Source organism: Thalassophryne amazonica, chromosome 16, assembly GCF_902500255.1.
Source record: "Thalassophryne amazonica chromosome 16, fThaAma1.1, whole genome shotgun sequence".
Taxonomy (NCBI): Eukaryota; Metazoa; Chordata; class Actinopteri; order Batrachoidiformes; family Batrachoididae; genus Thalassophryne; species Thalassophryne amazonica.
In genome coordinates, this window is record NC_047118.1 from 23,177,815 (window position 1) to 23,203,105 (window position 25,291).

Genomic DNA, 25,291 nt, shown 5'->3' on the forward strand with positions numbered 1-25,291 from the left:
ATACTCCTCATGCAATCCTCTTTAGAAAAAAAACGATTGGCCACTTGACTTTTCAGTTGGCGTTCAGGTAGAGGTCAATTGAAGAATTACACAGGAGTCAAAATTAAAAGATGCTCCAATCATATTGAAACCTATGCCACATGCCTGATCATGAAGATTCCAAAAAGGTACGGTTTGGACGGTCTGTAACTAAATTCTATGGAGTTATGGGATAAAAACAGCAAGAATGGTGACAAAGGTCAGTGTCGGTTTGTACAGGGGTCAAAAGTTAAAGTTGCTCCAATTTTGGTAAAAAGTGATGCAAATTACTAGTTGAGTTAACACGGTTTTAAAAAGGAATAGTTTGGACCATGTATCATCCTTACTTATCACGTTACGGGGTAACATATGTCACATGTCATAGAATCCAATAGACGTAGACCTTGTTTGACCTTTACTTTGGAGACCAAGCATTCACCACTGTCAAAACTATTCCATTTATTAATCCTATTAGCTCAACCAATAATTTGCATCACTTTTTACCAAAATTGGAGCAACTTTAACTTTTGACCCCTGTACAAAATGACACTGACCTTTGTCACCATTCTTGCTGTTTTTATCCCGTAACTCCATAGAATTCAGTCACAGATAGTCCAAACTATACCTTTTTGGAATCTTTATGATCAGGCAAATAATGTGGAATATTTTTCAATATGATTGGAGCATCTTTAATTTTGACCTCTGTGTAATTCTTCAATTGACCCCTACCTGACCACCAATTGAAAAGTCAAGTGGACAATCATTTTTTTCAAAAGAGGAGTGTCTAAGGAGTATTTCTGCCGAATTTGATGCTTTTATCACCATTTGCATGATTGTTTCAGTTATCTGCTGCACTATTTACCCTGAAAAGAAATATGTTTAGAATAAACTTGTATTTCAAATGTTAGTGCTGTAGTTCACCCAACACCTAATTTTTGGCACGTGTATTTAACAGTAACTCTTTGGCTTCAGTGTCTTTGGCTCTTGGCTCCAGAGGTTTTTCTTTCATGGTGGTGTTGGCTAGGTTCACCTTTATTTACAAGAGGGGCATCAGAATTTGTTTTTAACATGTAAAAAGTGTTTTAAAGTACATTTCCAGTACCTATGCCACACATGTTAATTTGCACACACAGTGCTAAAGAGATAGTGCTATCATTAGTCATCACTGTTTAAAACTCAAAATTATGCAAAGTGCCTGCCTTCTCAAAGTGTACAAATAACATTTTTTTGAAAATCTGAGAAAAAAAATCTGAGAAAAAAAATCTACATGGCTAAAAACAGCCATATAGACCAAATAATAATAATAATAATAATAAAAAAAAAACAAAAACAAACAACAAACAAAATTAGGATACAGTGAAGAGCCTTTATTGTCACTGCAACAAAATGAGCTCTGTGCATTTAACTGAGATATTCAGTTCGGGCTGCTGAGGAGAAACACCCGAAAGGCACTCCATGAAGTCTCAGATGTTCACATCTGAGACTTCACAGACACAGACACAGATTTATAGTTGTGCATACTTTAATGTGACTACTGAGGGGAAATAACAAGAAAACAAAATGCATGAAAAACAAGCCCATCTGTGAAATAAAAATCAAATAAATAACTCTCTTACATTTTTGGATATTTAAGACAAAAACATGAGGTCTCTGGAAACCACACACATGTTAAAAGTGAAATTTAAAACTAATCGGCTTGTCCCAATGTGCAACAGAAGAAAAATAAATTTTAGATAAATGTAGATTTATAATTACCCATAAGACCTTTGTCTGTGTAGATTGAAATGTTTACTGAAAAAAGAGCCAACTTAAAAAGTTGGATCAATTGGTAACATCTAAATGAATTAAGATCAAACTTATAAACTTAAGTTCAAACAACTTAATTCATTTAGATGTTACCAATTGAAACAATTTATTTAAGTTGGTTCAGCTATTCTCTTTTTTCAGTGTACTTTGGCAGACATTCAGGCTCCTTTGGCATTGTTTTCTGACACAACAATATGAAATAGAGAAATCGTATTTTTATTATTACTCTGTGATTGTTTTGTGTGTGTGTGGACAAGATAACTTAAAAACAGTTGGATGGATTTCCTTCAAACTCAGAGGAAACATTACTTGGATAGATATCTAGAGGTGATTAGATTTTAGAGTAGTTTTGTCAAAGGTTAAACAGTAAGATTAAGGAAAACATGGTTCAAAAAACACCTTTTTTTGTATATCTCAGCAACCAAGAAGCCAAGATGGATGATCGACAGCATATACTGCTCAGCAAAATATTTATGTTTGATTGGTATTAACAACTTCATAATGAAGTCACACAGAAGTCATGTGGTGAATTCATGCATTGATTAAAAAAGACACATTACAGACATATGTATATTTACTTGTACATTTATATTGGGTGTGTACAGCATGCACAGTATGCATCAGCCCACTGATGCCTTTCATTATTATCTGCAGTCTTGTATATCAGGATCCAAAGTCCTGCTGGTTGAGCTGTATCTGTGGATCATTCATTAACTATCTTGACATTTTTGGGCAACCAGTAATCCTCATGTGTGACATGACATTATGTGTGGATCTAACACAATACACACCAGTGTCACAAAATCCAATGAATCTCTTTAAGAACAATCAGTAGCTTCATTGGTCACTGATGCAGAACACAACACGTATAGAGTAGGCGATGTCCAGGGTGTAGATAATGAAGTTAATTATGGTCATGATGGTGACCATCACCAGTTTATTAGAACACTCAACTTTCCTACAAACAGTCGAGTTCGATTTAAAACAAGACTCAAGACTAGAGTTACTCTTATTCATTTGGGAACTGCAGAGTGGCCAAATCACCATAGCTGACAGGTACATCGCTGCAGCCACGATGTTGTAGACGATCACAAACATTTCAAGGGAAAATGGCAAAAACGACCCGAGCTGTCCCACTGGGAACAGGATTATGAGGATGGAAAAAATGAAACATAAGGAGTACACCGCCACGCACCACTGCAGTTGTGCACTGGAGTTGTATTGCTCTGGCTCCAAGGAGGTGAAGATGATACAGGCCACAAAAGTCTCCACCATCTTCATCAGTCCAGGTATCGTAGAAAGAAATCCGCTGTTCTGCCCGCTCGGACGAAAATAGTTGAGAGCCACCTCTCCGGCGTACACGCTGAAACAGACCCAGGACACCACAGACGCACCGATCTGGTGGTAGCAGGTCTTGCAGGTGAAAAAAGTGGGGTAGAGGATGGAGGCAGCCAGGCACATGAGGGTTGCAAGCATGGCAAAGGCAGAGGTGAAGTCAGTCCAGTTGAAAGGCACTTTAGTACTGAGGCCGGTGAACTCCAGGATGAGGATTAGAAGGGAAAAGAAGCAGCAGAAGCACCAGGTGAACATGCACCATGCCCAGTAGGAAGATCCACAATATCCCACTGCTGCCACCAGGCTGAACAACAGGCAGCTGAGGATGGTTGCCACAATTCGCATGATGCCCACAGGTTGGGTGATGGTATGCAGGTCCACCTTGATCATGACTGGAGGTTCTCTGATCACAGTAATTTGCTTCTCTCTTTGCGATCGTGATTAATTCTACTCGGTTGTCTCTTAGCGAGTCTTCTTCTTTCACATTTTCTTCCACTGCGTCTCTCTGCACACTACAGAGTCCATGTGGGGTCGACCATGAGCAGGTGTAGCGTATGTTTGAACAGAACATCCTGTCTGTGCGGTTTATGGTCACCATTTGCAGCTGCTGATTGGAAGCTGTTCAGCTCTTATCATCTTCAGGTTATGACTCACAAAGTGGACTCTGGTCCTGCTCGGGATTTAACCTCAGTGGGGTGTGGTGGGTCATCTAATGGAAACAAAACTTGAATATCATTGATCCTGATATGATTTAAGGATTTACCCCTAACCCCGCCCCCAGATGTTGTTGGGAGTGGTGGGCTGGGATTTAGGAGGGTGGATAAGGTTATATTTTCTCCAATCTGAGTTTGTTATTCAGCTACTCTAAGGTTAGACCGTATGATTTCATTAATATATTTTATAATTTGTGATTTTATTTTAGCACCTTTTGCGCCCCTGAGTTCAGAGTTGGGAGTTTGAAATGTGCAACATTTTTGCAACAAGAGCAATCAGAGATTTCTGACATCCGCCAATCCAGATCCAGATCACCTCCAAAATTCAGTGTCTTCCATGCCCTAATATGTATCTGTGGTGCAAATTTGGTGAGAATCTGTGAAGTAGTTTTGACGTAATCCTTAAAAGCCTATGAATTGAAATCCTGAGCCAGGATCCAGATCCGTATCCGGATCACTTCCAAAATTCAGTGGAGTCTTTCATGCCCTAATACCTGTATGTGGTGCCAATTTGGTGAGAATCTGTGGAGTAGTTTTGATGTTATCCTTAAAAGCCTATATAAAGTGACACTTGATCCAGAATCTGAATCCAGATCACCTCCAAAATTTAATGGGGTCTTCCATGCCCTAATATGTATCTCCGGTGCAAATTTGATGAGAATCTGTGAAGTAGTTTTGACGTAATCCTTAAAAGCCTATAAAGTGAAATCCTGAGCCAGGATCCAGATCCGTATTCGGATCACTTCCAAAATTCAGTGGAGTCTTCCATGGCCTAATACCTGTATGTGGTGCCAATTTGGTGAGAATCCATGAAGTAGTTTTGACGTAATCCTTAAAAGCCTATGAAGTGAAATCCTGAGCCAGGATCCAGATCCGTATCCGGATCACTTCCAAAATTCCGTGGAGTCTTCCATGGCCTAATATGTATCTGCGGTGCAAATTTGGTGAGAATCCATGAAGTAGTTTTGATGTTCTCCTTGATCCAGACACTTGACACTTGATCCAGAATCTGGATCCAGATCATCTCCAACATTTAATGGAGTCTTCCATGCCCTAATATGTATCTGTGGTGAAAATTTCATCAAAAGCTGCACAGTAATTTTGATGCAATCCTTCAAAGCCTATGTAAAGGGAAACGTGAACCAGAATCCAGATCCAGATCCAGATCATCTCCAAAATTTAATGGAGTGTGCAGACGTAATAAAGCCAACACATACTCCAACTCATACAGAGGGACTGGGTAATTTCCGCCTTTCATATTTGTCCATTAAACCCGTTATTTAAGCACATTATTCATTCATTCATCATGATTGTTCAGCAACAATCAACTCGCACTGCAGTAACGCACACAATGACTTAAAAATTCAATAACAGACGCATAACATTGTCACACTTTATTCATATTTCACAATCTGCAGATGACACATGCTGAAGATAAAAACTAAGAATAATCCTTCCAGAATAGTATAAAAAAGTGACATTTTTGGAACTTTAAAGCCAAACAGCTGCGTGGAAATATGCCGATTTAAGGATTGACACAAGAGTTTTTAATTTTTGTCCTCAAGGAATCTGTGTCAGATAAAACAAAACATGATTTTAGTGGAGCAGATAACATCAGTTTTACAGCAAAATTGTGCAAACACATACAAGCCCCTGCAGTACTTACCAAATCTGGTCCACTGGTCACTTGAAAATCCAAGATGGCGGCCATTTTCCAAGCTGGCCAACAAAATGACCATCCTGAAATGCTCCTATCAAAACGGATCTGTTTAACAGTATCTAATTTCGAGATTGCTCCCTAATCAACCTCAAAATCTTTGTTTGTCCTTTCAAAAATTACATGATTTATTTGAATTATGTGATCTTGGTGGCAAACTGTTGGTTTTCAGGCATATTGGATTTAATTTTTCAACAATATGAAACTCTTAGTGGCATAAATTGCCATTTGTCCATGCTGTCTGCAGATATTAAAAATAACAACACAGTATATTCAATACTAAACACCTTATAATCGGCCTACATGCAGTAGTTTAAGAGATAAACACTTTCAAAACATATGCTGGGTGGGAACCATTAATGCAAAATGTAATTAGCCCAACAACCGGCCCTGAATTGGGCCAGATACTGGCCTCTCTCTCCTAGCCTGTGATTGGTTGGCAGCCAAGACGCTGACTTCAGCCCATACGTCAGCCTCATGTTGATGTGGTTCGAGCACTGCTCTCCTATTGGTCATTTTGGAGTGGGAAATCTCACTCCAAAATGGAGGCCAGTATCCGGCAAATTCATAGTCGGACCGGTTGTTGGGCTAAAATGTAATAAGCATCACACTAATTTGGAACATGTGCCAAATAAACATAAATACCATATATAGCAAATAAAGTAAAATATAACAACACGGGGGCAGCATGGCTTAGTGGTTAGTACTGTTGCCACACAGCAAGAATGTCATGGGTTCGATTCTCACCTGTGGCTTTTCTGTGTGGAGTTTGTGTGTTCTCCCCATGTTTGCGTAGGTTCTGTCCGGTTGCTTCGGCTTCCTCCCACCTCCAAAGACATGCAGGCAAGGTTGGGTAGGATTACTTTGAAAGAATACATGTGGATTACATGTATATATGTACATACATTTGGATTACTTGTAATCTGATTACTTTTGGATTACATTTCAAAGTAATCCTACCCAACCTTGCATGCAGGTTAGGTGAACTGGAAACTTTAAGTTGTTCGTAGGTGTGTCTGCAGGTGTGAATGTGTTTGTTTGTTTATATGTGGCCCTGTGACAGACTGGCGTCCTGTCCAAGGTGTACCGTGCCTCACACTCAATGAATGCTGGGATAGGCTCCAGCCCCCCGCGACCCTTAATTGGACTAAGCGGTTGAAGATGAGCGATAACAAAATGGAATTTGACATCAGTATCATTTTTATCAATCAAACAGGAGCAAAGAATGAGTTTTGATGGGTCACTTTGGTGGCCATCTTGGAAAATGGCCGCCATCTTGAATTTTCAGATGGAAAATCGACCAGACATGCTAAGTCATATTATGAGAATCACCATGCCAGATTTGGTGCTTGTTCCATCAAATGCAAAAGTTTACATTATCTGATCCATTTAAAACTCTACAAAAAAAAACCAAACAAAAAAAAACCCACACACAAGTACACGAGATGAAAATGTAACTGTAAAATTATTACCAATACAAAATATGTCCTCCAGAATCACAATGATTCCTCCTGCTTATATTCAGGCTTTGAGAACTGAATAACGTAACTCTACGTTCTGCTGATGAAGAACACGAGCCTTACAGAATAAACTGTGTCAACCACGTACGCTATAAGGTTGAAACAGGTCATAAAAGTGATAACCACTAAGTTATCCCACGGACAGGAACCAACCTTACAGGTGCTGGGCCTGGAATTGTTCTTGAAGCTATACAGTGGCCAGATGACCACAGCTGTCATGTACATCAAGACAGCCAGCACATTGCAGCCTGTTAGAACTTTGTCGAATGGTGCGGGGAAGAGAGACAGGAGGCGGCAAACTGTAAATATTATGACAAACAGCGCAAAAATGAAGCAAATGGAGTAGACGGCAACACACCACACTAACCCTGGGTACTTGGAGTACATGGAATGTTCCAGGCATATGAAGATGATGCAGGCTATAAAGGCCTCCAGAACCTTGAGGAGACCTGGAACAGTGGATAGGAAACCGCTGACTTCACCAGGTTTGGCCCGGGACAGCCCCACCTCAATGGCATACAGGATGAAAGCCAGACATGAAGTAACAGTGGCACCGATCTGTTTGGCACAGCTGGAACAGGTGTAGTAGGTGGGATAGATGACGGAAGCTGCAAGCACCTGAGACAACAATAAGAAGTTACTGAAACAAAGTTTAATAGACTTGTAACACCAATGTTGCTTATTTCTGAGCCAGTGAAAGTCCTTAGTGCTTCTGAAAACACACACATTTGGGCCTTATTTGTATTTCTCCATTAGTTTTATTTCACAGTTTTTTCCCCCTTTGGATTATGCTGATTCCTTTGCAGGAGAATGAAGGTTCAAGACTTTAGAGTCCTGGTGCTTCCTGTCTTATTGCTTATTGCTATCCAGTAGAGGTGGGCGATACCGGGAATTTTGGTATTGATCCGATACCAAGTAAATACAGGCCCAGTATCGCCGTTATCGATGCCGATACCGATACTTTTTCATATTTAAGCTTCATAGATCCAAAGGATCCAAAAGACCTAGGATAGAATTTCGCCAAACATTGTACGTGACAACAAAATTCAACATTTTTGTTTAAAAAAATATCACTCAACACAACTTAAAACAAACATCTCCTGAGGTAGAGGGCTGACAAACCACAATACCTGGGTGCGCTGCTCCATGTTGTGTGACACAGCGCAGCGCTGCTCTTACAGAGAGTAGACTTTGATGAATCTGCATGCGCAGCAGTCAGTGCGTGCGGGACAGAAATAAAGCTTGAGTATCGATCTTTTTACATGAGGATCATTCAGTATCTATACCAGCGTTGGTATCGATATTATCAATATTAGGATCGATCCGCCCACCTCTACTCTCCAGGAGGCAAAGCAGTTCAACAGTGTTTTGGATGACAACACTGAAAGACTTGACTTCATTTTTTGTCTTATTTGGTTTGAAATTTTTGTTTCTAATTCAATTTTGTTATAGTTAGTTGACTGATGATGAGCATAAATGCATATCTTGTATGTAGAAGTAGAGTGTACCTACAGAATGAGTTGGTGCTCCACTGTGGAACAGGTTTTTGGTGATCTGTGGCACTAATCATTTCCTGCTGTGTCTTGACAGCAACTGACCGGCACCATGACTGTCTACACCTCATTGTAAGACCAGTGTGCCCATCTGCCAATACACTAGCTCTTTAAAGTACAGCTGTGATGCGCTGGGGAATTTCCCAATAGTCCTAGGGTCTAGTAGCTCTAGAGACCACTAGTCGCAGTCCTAGTATTAAGGAGAGCATGATGAAGTTGGTTTTACATGCATGGTAGACTATATGTTGCACTAAAGTAATGTTTTAAAAGTATGACCATTAAACACCCCATTTAAGGTGAATTTCCATTATTTGTTGATTTTCAATTCAACAGATTAAAAGACAATAGTATAATTAAAGGTGATTATTGGTGCATGTCAACAGAATCAAAGTTATTTCTGTAAATTAAACAAAATTTGACCTGGTTTGTTAGCTATTTGACAGTATTATATTTATTTGTGAACTTTAAAAATAGTTTGGGGTTGTAATATACACCATCAAATAATATAAAGAGGTTAGGACCAGTGGACCCTAGGACTAGGAGACTCTTCCCGATGCACTGCATGCTGCTTTGTACACTCTAAAAAAGGAACTGCTGTCTCAAGAAAAATTTGCATAGATTTTTTAAAAGTTATTTCAACTTTCAATTGAGTTAATGCCACAAGACTTCTCTAGTTAAGTTGAAATAACTTTAATTGAGTTGTAATAACTTTAAAAAAATCTATGCAAATGCAAATTTATGCATCACTTTTTTGAGACAGCATTTTTGAGTGTACAAGGTGGAAGATAGGGCCCATAAAGTTTGACATGTAAATGATTATTTGCGGGTGTGTCTAGAGTCATTCATTGCTAAAAAGATGGGAGTGGAAGTTAGGCTTGTATAATGATTTACAATGGTTAAGATTTTTATGGGGTTTTTTTTATAACTGGTGAGAAGAAGGAGCGTATATATTTCTGCCTTTGTGTGCACACACAGTTTTAGTTGTGATCTTATAAATTAGGCCCCTGGTGTCGCCTTAAAAACATATGTCAAAGGTTGTTGTCAAAGTCATCCATCCTTGCTGTTGTTACTGTTTTTGTCACATTTTTCCAAAATGTTCTGAAGTTTGTTATCCCCTTAATTCATTGTACATGCTCTTAATGTTAAAGTCAACTGTGACACATGTTAGAGTGATATATAGAGGAAAGGGGGGAAACACAGAGGTGAAGCAAGCTAAATTAAACCTTCATTATTTCTATTATTTTCGTGACCAAAATAGTCACAGCATTGTTGAACTTTGGGAATAATTAAAGCTACAGTGTGTAGGATTTATAGTCACCTTGTGGTGAGGTCCCAGATTTCATTACGTCATAAGCGGTCACAATAATGTTTTTTTTTTAGGTTTTTGCTTCTTTGAGGATGAGGATTCATGCTCACTTGCTTTGTCTTGTGATAAGTAATGTGTATTATCCTGCATTTCCACAAAAACAAGGGTTCTCAAGCTTGTTAGCATGTAAGACCAACCAACAGACAGAGTGTAATGGAGCAACCACTGATTCTTCTTTTTTCTTCAGTGTTAAAGTCATGTTGAAAAATGCAACACGGAGTAACTGTTTCCTTTTGATTACTGTATCAACACGGTGACCTCAATCGGGGGCCCACTCCTATGTGGATATGAAGAGCCATTCAAAGCTGATGAAAACACACTGACTTGTTGTTGCGCTAATGAACAGACACTTCTGAAGGCTATATTCCATTTCTGCTTTTAAACACACTGTGAGTTTTTTGTATACAACTCCAACTATATTTAACTGTAAAAGTTCCAGGAAAAACAATTACACACAGTGTAACCTCTTTATAACCCCCTCAGGCCATCAGACTGTACAACTAGTCACTCAGGGGGAGGAGGAGTAACAGGAAGACAGGGGACGGGAAGGAGAGGAACAGTAGGCGCCAGTAAGCCAGTACTGATCAGTATGTCTGGTATTTATATTTGTGTATTTATATTTGCAAACTGTTTTTTTTAACTTTCACTTTGATACTGTGTGCTTCTTACCCTGTGTGCTGCTATACCAACCCAATCTCACAGCAGTTTGTGGGACTGGGTTACGAAAAGGACATTAATCTATGGGTTCGTGATGGGGGTACAAAAATGCGGCATTTTTCGTAACGGGAGCAGGAATTCATTTTGTGACAGTGAGCACAAAATGTGGGGTGAACGGGGGGGGTCTGGGGGGTCATGGTTAATGTTTGGGGAGGGTACACACTTACACTATTGTTATGGTTAGAGTTAGGAGAAGGGGAAGCTTATAAATAAAAAAATAAAGGGGGCATGAAAAAACAACAACCACAACAACAATAACAACAAAAAACGTGAGACCGGGCTGGCTATACAAATGCTGCTGGAACCTCAGCTTCCCTGAGGGAGTCTTCCCAATGGATCAGTAAAGTTCTATCTAATCTAATCTCTTAAAATTGCAGATTTAGTTCATCTGCTCAATTGAGCATCTTCATTCTACAGTGTGGTCACCAACAACTGACGTGTGCAGACAAACGACTGAGTCAAAAATGGTACCTACCATCAGCGTCGCCAACATCGAAAAAGCGCTGGTGAAGTCATCCCAGGAGATCGGCAGCTTTGTGTGGAGACTTGTGAATTCCAGGAAGATTATGAGGAGGGTGACGCAGAAGCAGAAGCACCAAGTGAACATGCACCACGTCCAGAAGGACTGCACCAAGTGGCCTGCTGATGCCACCAGGCTGAAGGAGACGCAGGTGAAGACCACCTCCAGTAGCCGCACAATGCCCACCGGCACCGTCAGTATGCTGAAGTCCAACGTAACCATTGTTCTCCTCTGGTTAATTTGGTAGCACTTCTGGGGGTAAAAAAAAGCAGTCGTTTCTCACCTCCGACGGATTAGTTTGTTTTTACTGTTGCATCCACCCTTTTGAGTTTTGATAATCACATCCCTTCTCTACCCCTCATCCTCTACGTGTTGCCTAAATGTGTCTGACAGAAGGTAAGGAGAATGTAGAACCTCAGGCCACTCCCCTTTTCATATCACACCTTCTTCCTCAAATGGCATTTAAACACGATTAACGTGCAGCGGTTACAGTGTATATGATGTGTTTGTGCAGCGGACCAACTGTCTCTTCTCTTCCATTTCGCTTATCAGTTGTGTGCATTAGGCTCAGCCAATGAAAGAATTCTGATATTATGCGGCAGCCGTGAACACCCAGGAAATATACTGTAACACACGACACGATACACAAAGATCTGGTTTCTTTTTGCTCATCCAACATGTTTGCTAACTTAACGGCTTACACACCTATATTTATATTTATCAAATGAGTCTGCGAGCAGGGCGGATCTGTAAATGTGTTGTAGGAGATATGAGAAGAGCCCTGCAGAGTATCCGTGCACATACAGTAGTGTTCAGAATAATAGTAGTGCTATGTGACTAAAAAGATTAATCCAGGTTTTGAGTATATTTCTTACTGTTACATGGGAAATAAGGTACCAGTAGATTCATTAGATTCTCACAAATCTAACAAGACCAAGCATTCATGATATGCACACTCTTAAGGCTATGAAATTGGGCTATTAATAAAAAAAAAGTAGAAAAGGGGATGTTCACAATAATAGTAGTGTGGCATTCAGTCAGTGAGTTCATCAATTTTGTGGAACAAACAGGTGTAAATCAGGTGTCCCCTATTTAAGGATAAAGCCAGCACCTGTTGAACATGCTTTTCTCTTTGAAAGCCTGAGGAAAATGGGACGTTCAAGACATTGTTCAGAAGAACAGCGTAGTTGGATTAAAAAGTTGATTGGAGAGGGGAAAACTTATACACAGGTGCAAAATATTATAGGCTGTTCATCTACAATGATCTCCAATGCTTTAAAATGGAAAAAAAAAAAAAAAAAAAAAACCCCAGAGACACATGGAAGAAAACAGAAAACAACCATCAAAATGGACAGAAGAATAACCAGAATGGCAAAGGCTCACCCATTGACCAGCTCCAGAATGATCAAAGACAGTCTGGAATTACCTGTAAGTGCTGTGACAGTTAGAAGACGCCTGTGTGAAGCTAATTTATTTGCAAGAATCCCCCGCAAAGTCCCTCTGTTAAATAAAAGACATGTGCAGAAGAGGTTACAATTTGCCAAAGAACACATCAACTGGCCTAAAGAGAAATGGAGGAATATTTTGTGGACTGATGAGAGTAAAATTGTTCTTTTTGGGTCCAAGGGCCGCAGACAGTTTGTGAGACGACCCCCAAACTCTGAATTCAAGCCACAGTTCACAGTGAAGACAGTGAAGCATGGTGATGCAAGCATCATGATATGGGCATGTTTCTCCTACTATGGTGTTGGGCCTATATATCACATACCAGGTATCATGGATCAGTTTGGATATGTCAAAATACTTGAAGAGGTCATGTTGCCTTATGCTGAAGAGGACATGCCCTTGAAATGGGTGTTTCAACAAGACAATGACCCCAAGTACACTAGTAACCGAGCAAAAGCTTGGTTCCAAACCAACAAAATGAATGCCTCACAGATGTGAAGAAATCATGAAAAACTGTGGTTATACAACTAAATACTAGTTTACTGATTCACAGGATTGCTAAAAAAGCAGTTTGAACATAATAGTAGCGTCAACAGCAGATGCTACTATTATTGTGAACACCCCCTTTTCTACTTTTTTTTATTAACAGCCCAATTTCATAGCCTTAAGAGTGTGCATATCATGAATGCTTTGTCTTGTTGGATTTGTAAGAATCTACTGAATCTACTGGTACCTTGTTTCCCATGTAACAATAAGAAATATACTCAAAACCTGGATTAATCTTTTTAGTCACATAGCACTATTATTATTCAGAACACTACTGTACACTGTGAAGGCAGAAGTTAGCCACAGCGCGGCTTAATGTTTAACCAGATTTTACAAGAGCCATTGTGGCCCTATTTCTGCTTGTCTAAAATAACCGTATTAACTTATCACAATGTCACACAAATGGGTAGTGGCTTTAAATGAATGTAGCAGACACTCTTTAAATCATTAACGGCAACAACTTAAATTACCAAATGGAATTTTTCCATTGAACTACAGAGCATATCAACACAGTGTTTTGATGAAAAAAATCAAAGAAATCCCAGCATTTTTCCTTCAGTGAAAGTCTAAATGATCAACAATGTCAAATTATTCATTTTCTGGTGGCCAGTGCACCACAAGCACAATTAGACCTGATTGTAGATTCGATCTGTGTTGTTTGATGAAAATCCTGTGGCCCATTGGTGTCTGTGCTTCTACCCAGATGTCCGAGCAGAAAACAGACAATAGCCTTCGGCTGTCTCTGGAAGAGATATCAGTCCATCACAGGTTACTTCCCCATTCGAGGAGTTCTCCTTTACAGCTGCAGCAAAATGGAACAATGCAGATGAAATGTTTTGTCAAAGGACACAGATGGGTTGTGTGGGTGGGATCCAGGTCTACATATTGATCACCCAATTGCCAAAATCTTAAAAGAGATAATACTTGAGAATTGCTCCCCCCCCATAATACATACTCCAAGACACTCTGAATCTGGCACATACGAGGTCTGTCAATAAAGTAACGGTCCTTTTTATTTTTTTCAAAAACTATATGGATTTCATTCATATGTTTTTACGTCAGACTAGCTTGAACCCTCGTGCACATGCGTGAGTTTTTCCACACCTGTCGGTTACATCATTCACCTGTGAGCACGCCTTGTGGAAGGAGTGGTCCCGCCCCCTCATCGGATTTTCATTGTCTGGAAATGGTGGATAGATTTGGACGTTTTTTCCATCAGAATTTTTTTAGAAGCTGTTAGAGACTGGCACCTGGAAACCATTTGAAAAATTTATCTGGCTTTCGGTGAAAATTTTACGGGCTTCACAGAGAATAAGGACTGTTACTACAGCTTTAAGGACGCTCGACGCGCTGCGCTCCGTTCCGTTCCGCCATCGAGCAGCACAAACCACCGGATCATTTCTAAGCTGATGGCTCTGTGGATACGAGACCGTCGTGTGCTCTTTCTCTGGTTATCACAAGAGCTGGACATCAGCAATTTTCCGGCAGGTTTCACTTTTAACAAGAGATTTTGTCATGGAAAGCTGCGCGGAGGCTTCGCGCGTCACGACCGATTCGCTGATGAAGCGAGACAAAGGAACACCTCTGTTTCGGAGTGTTAAAAGACAAGTTGGGACATGTCTATCTCGGCTTTCAGTGCTTACCAGTTGAGTGAGTATAAGAGAAATTGTGGAGAGCTGGGCATGTCCCAACTTGTCTTTTAACACTCCGACACGGAGGTGTTCCTTTGTCTCGCTTCATCAGCGAATCGGTCGTGACGCACGAAGCCGCCGCGCGGCTTTCCATGACAAAATCTCTTGTTAAAAGTGAAATCTGTCTCTTTTTCTCCTTTTCATTCCGCCATTTCCAGACAATGAAAATCTGACGAGGGGGCGGGACCACTCCTTCCACAAAGCGTGCTCACAGGCAAATGAAGTCACCGACAGGCGTGGAAAAACTCATGCATGCGCACGAGGGTTCAAGCATGTCTGACGTAAAAACATATGAATGAAATCCATATAGTTTTTGAAAAAAATAAAAAAGACCGTTACTTTATTGACAGACCTCGTAGAGTTCATAAATGAAATATTTACCTCTGCCAAGGAGGCAATGTGGTGTTTTTGTTTGTTTAACTAAAAAATAAAATTATAAAATAGAAACAATTACTATCTGTCTGGGAGCAGACCGCGAGGTGCCTGAAGGCGAAGAGTGATACAAATTCATATCAATGAATTGACTGAGAGACGCAGCTGTGTTTTGTATATTGTTTTTGTAATATGTCTGTGTGCAATTTGCGTCAGTAAATTCAGGAAGTAAGTGGGCGGGCCCTTCAGAGCTGTCTACGGACAGTGATGAGGGTCATATCCGCCTGCTCTCCCTGATTCAGGAAAGAAATTCTGTTTTCGTGTGGTTATTCTCTGCAGTAATTTGTGCTGTCTCTTTTACCAGGTTTAACCCTGACATTTCATGGACCTTCAGAGCCGGATGCCAATAGACCTAAGGATCATCATGTTAAAAATAACACAGAAAACAGCTGAAGTCCTCTAACAGGTCCGGTAACAGCGTATAAAATCTGTACAGGGTCGGGTCAGTAAAACCTTCGGTGGGTGGGCTGTAAAATTCTGGGATAAATCGTTCCCTTAATATTGTCCACGGGAAATATTAAAAAACGGTTGGCGCAGAGCAGTGATAACAGCAGAATTAAAACGTGGTAACAGCTGAAGTGCGGCGTGTGAATGTGTTTTTATGAATGAGAATGTTTGCAACTGAATCGCGGGGTGGCCTGGAAGCCACCTGACTGTGAAGTAATTTGTGAACATTCTATACGCACTACACCTGTTTGAAAGCCTACGAGCCTGGAAAAAAGCCACTTCTCACAGGTCAAAGTGGTGACACTTTTCAGGCTGATCGGCAACCAAACAGTGAAAAGAGAACAACAACCCGTTCGTTAGATCTCCCTATGAGATAACCCCACGAATGGATAAAATGGGTAATTGTTGTTGTTCCCACAGCAAACATGACACACAGCCACATTCTAATGATTTTCGGTACATCGAGACAAAATATCCAGCATCGCCTGAACCAGTGGTGGGCACAGTTCCGATAATCCAACAATTATCGAAGATAATGTTTTGATTATCGGATTTATCTTTTTAGATAACTTTAAAAACCATTATCGGACTAATTATCTTGTGATAAATTTTTATCCCATAATTTTTAGACCGATAATGTGGTAAATAAAGCTGAACAGCTACAAACATTTATAAAATTTTAAATCAATTGAGCACCTATCTGTTAAATGTTTCGTAGCTGATGTGTAGTTCTACCCTCTGCAAAACAGAGAAGAGCTGTTTCTAGAAGAAACCACTCTATCCTGTGCAGGCAAAGGAGAACTGTTCCCCCCCCCAAAAAAACCTAATTTCTTTTAACCCCATACTAACATGAGGGCAATATCACCCAAGTCATCCAGAGGCATACATTTTTAACTTACGGTTCAACTTTTAACCAAACTAATTTCGGACAAGTTATTTAAATTAATGTCATGTCTGAAGTTTTATAAAGTGAAAATATCAGATATATGTTTTAGTTTTAAAGTAATGCGCTAATTTTTAAGGTTTTAGTGTGGATATATGCTGTGCCCAGCAGTGCATTATGGGTAGGATAGGGTAATCTCAGTACGTTCACAACATGAGAAATGCATTTGAAACACTCTGATCAGGCTCTACGGACAACAGCATTAAACTCTAGTGCCTAAAACTCTCGTAAATATATTCTCTGGGTTTACAGATGTTGTTATTGTGTCTGCGATTATTAAATTCCACGCATCTTAAATGTAGCAGACACGGATTATCTGGAATTTTGTTTTGGCAAGTTTTCAAGGTCTCTATTGCCATCTACTGGCCAGTAGTGTTCATCGCAGTATTGGCCCTGAAGCTGGGCTGATATATTTTCAATCACTGTACTCGGCTACAGCTCATAATGTACCACAGAACCACACGGTGTAAAAGTTCAGAGCGCACAGTTTATGTTCCCACACACATTGTACATTCAAAAACCACACGTCGGACTTGTGTTTCCAGAAGCAAAACGTAAACAGAAGCTTTTTTTTCAAATTTAATTTACAAAAACTCTTCGTTTTCACACTTGGTCCCTTTCAGCCCTCTAAACGAACTCAGATCGATGACTCAGCATTTTCTGTCTATATGTGAACACTCCAACCGTACTCAGATCCCTTTAAATCGAACTGTACTGAGACCACCTCAGGAGGTGGTCTCAGTACGGTTCAGTAAAAGTCGGCGGTACGGTTTGCCTTATCTGCGCATTGTGAACACAAAGCGCACCGGGTTCACTTCGCCTTGTTGCACTGTATTATGACCTTCTTCGCTTGCCGTTGATTGGTGACTGCCGCCGCTGTAGAGAGAAACACTTTGTAAACATGGCGGCATCAAATCGTGGTCGTGGCCGTGCTAACAGTAACCCTAAACGTAGTGAAGCATGTAAGCCTACCATTCAAGATTCTGCTACAGTATCTGGACGTGGCATAGTTTGGGGAGACGAAACGGAATGTCTTTTGGAAATTTGGAACGACGACAGCATTAAATCTCAACTATCTACAACCCACCGCAATGCACAAGTTTTTCAAGAATTTTCTGATAGAATGAAAGCAGCAGGGTTTAATAGAACTTCAATCCAATGCAGAATAAAAGTGAAAAAACTAAGACAGAAGTATTTAGTTACTCGAGATAAAATGAGAAGAAGTGGGGAATCAGGAGACGCGAAAGACACCTGTCCTTTCTATGATGAGCTGGATGACATCCTTGGCAATGGTGCCTGTGCTAGTCCGCCGAATATTGTCGAAGGAGGAAGCATCGACATGGACAAGCAAAGTGATGAAGGTATGTCTGTTCATGTGATGAAATATGAACTGACTCTTTTTAGAATAAATTTCTTACATTAAAGAGACACCAGGCAACTTTTGACGTATAACTAGTAAACTAGCTACATAAAAGGCATGCAAAACCTTCCAAACATTTCTGCCACAAAACATTTGAATGCCAAGCTGTAACTAGAACTGTGCATATCCTGGATGGCTGATCCAGGATAAAGCTTATTCACCCTTCTTATGACTAAATGTCATTCAAATTAATTTGGAGATTGTACCAAAACAAATTGTCTGATAAAAAGCATAGGCCTACTTCAAACAGTGGCGAAACGTTGCCTGGTGTCCCTGGAGTGATGGCAGTGGAGTGAAGGCCTACATCCTTCAATCTCTCTCATACACACACTCACTTCATTCTCTCTCACACTCACCCACTCACTCTCTCTCTCACACACACATGGTCATGCTCACACATACACTTGCAGTTTTTATTAGGCTACATCACTGAGTCTTTAATTAAAAAGAGAGCCAGATTTGATTTTCTTCAGTTTCTCTTCTACAGATGTGGACAGCAGCATTGATTGTGCCGAGGAGGAAATTGCTGCAGCAAGCGCCACTGATCCATCACCAAATACATCCAGATCTTCTGATGCCAGTACTCCTGCCTGAGCCTCCTGCATCTCTTCAAAGTCCAATAAGAAGACTGTCACACAGGAGATAACAAGTCTCATATCTTCTGTCTTGGAGCAACAGAGAAGGGACCATGAGTTCTTCATGCTTAAAGAAGACCAAAGGCTTGAAAGGGAAATGGAGATGGAGAGGGAGCGCTACAGGCTCCACATGGAAATGGAGGAGCGGCGAGGACAGGCGCAAATTGAAAGTGACCAGGTGACAATGCGACTTATCGCTCAAGTCCTAACCACAGTTGCTGCTCAACCCAACCAGCCTACCAGCCCAGCCACCTCACTTCATACACTAACACCAGTTCAACACACAAACACCATGGATTCAGGTGGCGATAATACATCAGCAGTCGGCACAGAACAGCCACTGTCCTCAGTTCCTCACGAGCTTAACAGGTTTACTAGCCTAGCCAATATTTCAGCCATATAAGTTCAGTTTTGACCTGTTGTGTTTCCTGTTATGTGACCTGTTTGTGACAAAGGTGGCCAAATATTTTTCAGTTGTATTTACAATGCACTTTATTTTTGGAAGCAAATGACTGATGTATCATTGATAGGCCAGTTGGCCTTTTTTGTTTACATAGATGACCAATAATTAATGAAAACAAGGAAATATTTATCCTTTGTGGTTTCTTTTCACAAAATGATGACTGATTTGTGTCATTAATAGGCCAGTTAGCCTTGTTTTTGTTTATATAGATGAGAGAACACAAACAAATATTTATTTTATGTGACCATTGTGGTTTATTTTCACAACATTATAAGCAGATGTGGTCAGTCTACATATGTTTTTGTTAACATAGAAACAGGTAGGCTACATTTGTAAACAATGTACATTTTGGTCCTGATGAGTAGCTCTGAACAGGCAAGTCACTTTTCTGTTAACAAGAACAAAAATACTTTCAAGTTAAAAAAAAAAAGTTCTTTAAAATCCAGTTAAGTGTTTTGCCCAATTTCTTTGCTAATTTTGCAGTTCTGTGAAAGTAAGGTAACAAGCATTCAAACACTGTTTGGCATTGCACAGTAAGAAATAAAGCGTTTCCAAAGCAGTTTTAATTTTTTTTCTTAAGTAAATATGTCCACAGTCCACAGAATGCTTTCAGGTGAAAGCTGAAGTGTCAGAAGTGTTGCCAGAATCAGATGTTGTTTGATCATTTTTTTGTTGGGACAAAGTTCTCCGCCATGCCAGTCTTCTACGTAGTTTCCTCAACCGCTTTTTGTGTTTATATATGTAATATGAATAGCTCTAGTTTCCCTATCTTTGTGTGCTAATCTACAACCCCTGGCAAAAATTATGGAATCACCGGCCTCGGAGGATGTTCATTCAGTTGTTTAATTTTGTAGAAAAAAAGCAGATCACAGACATGACACAAAACTAAAGTCATTTCAAATGGCAACTTTCTGGCTTTAAGAAACACTATAAGAAATCAAGAAAAAAGGATTGTGGCAGTCAGTAACAGATACTTTTTTAGACCAAGCAGAGGAAAAAAATATGGAATCACTCAATTCTGAGGAAAAAATTATGGAATCACCCTGTAAATTTTCATCCCCCAAATTAACACCTCCATCAAATCATATCTGCTCATTGACATTGACCCTATGTGTCTTTTTGCAAGGAATGTTTTTGCAGTTTTTGCTCTATGGCAAGATGCATTATCATCTTGAAAAATGATTTCATCATCCCCAAACATCCTTTCAATTGTCCAAAATATCAACATAAACTTGTGCATTTATTGATGACGTAATGACAGCCATCTCCCCCGTGCCTTTACCTGACATGCAGCCCCATATCATCAATGACTGTGGAAATTTACATGTTCTCTTCAGGCAGTCATCTTTATAAATCTCATTGGAAAGGCACCAAACAAAAGTTCCAGCATCATCACCTTGCCCAATGCAGATTCGAGATTCATCACTGAATATGACTTTCATCCAGTCATCCACAGTCCACAATTGCTTTTCCTTAGCCCATTGTAACCTTGTTTTTTTCTGTTTAGGTGTTAATGATGCCTTTCGTTTAGCTTTTCTGTATGTAAATCCCATTTCCTTTAGGCGGTTTCTTACAGTTCGGTCACAGACGTTGACTCCAGTTTCCTCCAATTCGTTCCTCATTTGTTTTGTTGTACATTTTTCGATTTTTGAGACATATTGCTTTAAGTTTTCTGTCTTGACTCTTTGATGTCTTCCTTGGTCTACCAGTATGTTTGCCTTTAACAACCCTCCCATGTTGTTTGTATTTGGTCCAGAGTTTAGACACAGCTGACTGTGAACAACCAACATCTTTTGCAACATTGCGTGATGATTTGCCCTCTTTTAAGAGTTTGATAATCCTCTCCTTTGTTTCAATTGACATCTCTCGTGTTGGAGCCATGATTCATGTCAGTCCACTTGGTGCAACAGCTCTCCAAGGTGTGTTCACTCCTTTTTAGATGCAGACTAACGAGCAGATCTGATATGATGCAGGTGTTAGTTTTGGGGATGAAAATTTACAGGGTGATTCCATAATTTTTTCCTCAGAATTGAGTGATTCCATATTTTTTTCCTCTGCTTGGTCTAAAAAAGTAACCGTTACTGACTGCCACAATCTTTTTTTCTTGATTTCTTATAGTGTTTCTTAAACCCAGAAAGTTGCCATTTGAAATGACTTTAGTTTTGTGTCATGTCTGTGATCTGCTTTTTTTTCTACAAAATTAAACAACTGAATGAACATCCTCCGAGGCTGGTGATTCCATAATTTTTGCCAGGGGTTGTAATCAGAGAACACAGGAGGGCAAGCACAGCAGCAGCCATTTTGTTCCAAGTAAAAAAACTACCCAGAATGCAGTGCTGTGGGTCTGAAAGCTCTAGAGGACCTAGTGTGAACAGAAAGAGGACTGAGGCCCCATCTAAGATGAACTGAACAAGAAAGAGAACCCGGTCCTCTTTGAAGTCTCAGATATGATTAAAAGTGTGCTCTTTGCAGATGACACAAACCTGTTTTGCTCAGGGGAAAATCTGCAACAACTATTATCTGATTTAGGAACAGAAATGATAAAGTTAAAGAGATGGTTTGATATTAACAAATTATCATTAAATGTGTCTAAAACTAAATTGATGTTATTTGTAAATTATAAAAAGACATACAAATTCAGTTAAATATACATGGGGTAAACATAGAACGTGTCAAAGAGAATAAGTTTTTAGGTGTCATTATTGATGAAAAAATTAACTGGAAAGCTCATAGTCAGCATATTCAAATGAAGGTATCAAAAAGTATTGCAGTATTAAATAAAGTAAAGCATGTTCTTGATTGCAGAGCACTACATACTCTCTATTCTTTGGTTGGACCGTACTTGACTTATTGCGCTGACGTTTGGGGCAACAATTACAAAACTACATTGCAACCATTATTCATTCTTCAAAAAAGAGCATTAAGGACAATTCATAATGCAGGTTATCGAGACCACACCAACCCACTGTTCATTAAATCTCAAATACTAAAACTTAATGATATGATTTCGTTCAAGACTGTTCAATTAATGCACAAAGTGAAAAATAAACAAGTGCCATTTAGAATTCAAGAATATTTTACTGAGAGAGAAGGAAAATATAATTTACAGGGCTTGTATCATTTTAAAATTGCTGGTGCTCGGAAACCAGGAAAGGTTTCTGTGTCTCCATGTGTGGCCCTAGACTATGGAATAACCTGACGGATGACCTCAAACGATGTCCAAATATCAATCAGTTTAAAAATCAATATAAAAAAATGACGTTTTCAAGATATGAATCTAATGAAGTACAGTGAGTTTTGTGTTGTCAGTTGTAATTGTGAAATCAGTAACATTCATTTGTATATGTATATGTGTATATATATGTATGTGTGTGTGTGTAATTACGTATGCATGTGAAGGTGTATGTTGGTGTGTGTATACTGTATATGTATGTAAATATATATGTAGACAAAGGCATGGTCTTCACTTGATATGTTTATGATAATGGGATTTGAGTTTGTGTTGTTAAATGTATTGTAGCATGGCCTAAGCAGAGGGTCACCCCTTAGAGTCTGGTCTGCTTGAGGTTTCTTCCTCAATACATCAGAGGGAGTTTTTCCTTACCACTGTCGCCTGTGTGCTTGCTCTGGGGTAGGTAATGTGTATATATGTATGTATAGGGGGTGGGCGTTTATAAGCCTTGCTTCTGCTCACCCCTTTTTTGGTCACACATGTCACTGTGGAATTGTCTTGTATATCAGTCTTTGTTATTGACGAATTGTGTGCCAAATAAATAAGTTCAAGTTCAAAGAAATGAACTTGCAATGTGAACACAAAAAGAACTCAGTTCTTTTACTTTTGGTCCACTTAAGAGGCCTGAGTTCAGTTCTTTTAAAAGGGACCAAGTGTGAAAACACCCTTAAAGTGATATTTTTTTCTGAACCCGGGAGAGGTCACTTAAAGTGATATTTTTTTCTGGCCATGATAATTTGTGCGCACGTTTTCCTTTAATTGAGCCCACAAATTAATCAAATGTGCGCTCAAATTAATATAACGTGCGCACATTTTCCTGGCCGTGATCATTCGTGTGCATGTTTTCCTTTAATTGAGCCCTCAAATTAATAAAATGTGCGCACGTTTTCCTTTCGTTCAAAATGAACTTCATAATATGACCTAAATTGTCATCCTCACGACAGGAAGACGCTTCGCCCTCAGCATCCTTTTTAATGTGCTTAAACTCCAGATGATGTCATGTTGGGCAGCTGGAGTTCTCTATATGTCCTTGTGCACCCAAACCATGATGATACACTCTGACCAGATCATTTCTAATGGGGAAATGTATCACACTGTCTGCTGGTTTGTTGGCTAATAGCCAACATTTATGTGTCAAGACAATATTGAGTGCATGTTTTTCAAATTGTGGCCACGTTAAGTAGATCGTGCCCTTGTTTTACTCAAACAATGCTTAAAACGTGCACACAATATCATACGTGCGCACAATATAATAAAACGTGCGGACATTCTCTCCACATACAAAACATTTTGCAATGACACTTCCAGGGCTCCGTAAAAATGCCTGTTTTTACAAATAAAAAATGGAATATTTTACAAAAGCACATTTATCTATAAACACCAACACATGACACACGTCACATTAACGTGTTGGTTTACATAATGAATGACTCAACCAATCAGTGTTTAGCAGAGGCACATTTTACCCAGAATCCTTTGCGATCTGTCTGTGTTTATTACAAAACTTTTAGTTTAGTTTAGTGCATTATTCAACATTAAAAGATATATGTTATATTTTAACTTTAAATAAATGACAGAATTGACATTAATGGAGTTATTCTATCAGTATTCATTTTATTTATACACCAAACCATAACTCAGCATTGCTTTATTTTCCAAGACCTCCGAGTGACCGGAGCATTGTGATTGGGTAGAGAGCTGAGCTTTGTGGCTCCTCTCAGCTTAAGTCTGTGCTGGAAGCCATGTAGTAAACAAGAGCTTCCAGCAGGGGGCAGGATGTTCAAAGACAGAAGTGTGGGCTCATTGTTTGGGTCTGTTGTCGCTTTTGATGCTACCAGAAGCGATCGTGGTGTTGAAACTCAAATTCAGCTTGTTAGTAGTTGCAAATGTACCAGAGACAATACTGGAATTTATCGGTTATCTGTAACTGCTGATACATTTTTGGGTGGTTTATCGTTTTATCTTTATCAAAGATAACTTTTTCATTTATCTGATTATCTGTTATTAAAGTTAATTTTTTTGGTTGTCTGTGCCCACCACTGGCCTGAACACCTAAAAATGTGGCACGAGACAGTTAACTTCTCGGGTAAATTACAGCTAAACTCCACAACAAAGTTGGTTGATATTATAAAAGAGAACACCAATGATTTTACAAAAAGGCAAGAGAGATGTGGAGTGGAGAATACATCAGATTATGCTATTGCACCAGCTACAGCAGTTTTAAAACTAAACCTGCTGGAGCAGCTGTAATGACATGTGAGCAAGAAGTGTATTTTGCTGGAAAGGGCAAAGATCAGCACAGCGGGGCGGCCAGAGGCCGTGGGTGTGAAATAAAGAGGAAATTAACATGTTGGAAGTGTGGGAAAAATGGACACTGTGCGTGAATGTAGTCACTCGCAAAGATAAGGAGCTCTCCGTTTTCAACATGAATTTTGTTTATATACACATAAGGTTGCAATTCTTTCTTTTATAGAGGATTATACTTGTTTTAATCAATTTTTCTTTACTTTTTAGTCTGTTATGTCACTGTACAGGCAGATTGTGTATATTTATTGTGAATTGTTTTAGATAATACTGTCAAGGTCACAGTTACTGGCACTCCAGAATTTTAAAGTGCAGAGTTAAGATACTGAGAAACAAATGCACATTAATCAATTTTGTATTGTCAGAATTTTTGATAAACACAGCATTATGTGTATATGTGTGTGAGTTAGTGTCCAGGGTGAAAAGGTATACTCTTTAAGGGGAACATTCTGAAATAAACCTGTTAA

The 25,291-nt window shown here is 39.5% G+C and overlaps 2 protein-coding genes and 1 long non-coding RNA gene across 3 annotated transcripts in view; all 3 read right to left on the minus strand.

Moving 5' to 3' along the window:
* The window catches only part of LOC117528339, a 639,388-nt gene that overhangs the window by 241,681 nt on the left and 372,416 nt on the right, over positions 1–25,291 (minus strand). The gene's annotated exons all lie outside the window — the stretch shown is intronic.
* Positions 2,225–3,845, minus strand: LOC117528332 (myeloid-associated differentiation marker homolog). The gene has a single exon (XM_034190965.1). It carries the CDS (start codon positions 3,547–3,549, stop codon positions 2,662–2,664), a length of 888 nt encoding a protein of 295 aa, XP_034046856.1. The 5' UTR covers positions 3,550–3,845; the 3' UTR covers positions 2,225–2,661.
* Positions 6,633–11,644, minus strand: LOC117528333 (myeloid-associated differentiation marker homolog). Its single transcript, XM_034190966.1, has 2 exons — positions 11,221–11,644; positions 6,633–7,727 (listed from the first exon to the last, which is right to left on the minus strand). Exons 1-2 carry the CDS (start codon positions 11,485–11,487, stop codon positions 7,140–7,142), a joined length of 855 nt encoding a protein of 284 aa, XP_034046857.1. The 5' UTR covers positions 11,488–11,644; the 3' UTR covers positions 6,633–7,139.

Excerpts from the sequence above, each read along its gene's own strand:
- LOC117528332 (XM_034190965.1), bottom strand. The coding sequence starts at position 3,549 with ATGATCAAGGTGGACCTGCATACCATCACCCAACCTGTGGGCATCATG.
- LOC117528333 (XM_034190966.1), bottom strand. The coding sequence starts at position 11,487 with ATGGTTACGTTGGACTTCAGCATACTGACGGTGCCGGTGGGCATTGTG. Across the intron at positions 7,728-11,220 it reads CGATGTTGGCGACGCTGATG|GTGCTTGCAGCTTCCGTCAT; the intron begins GTAGGTACCATT and ends TTGTTGTCTCAG.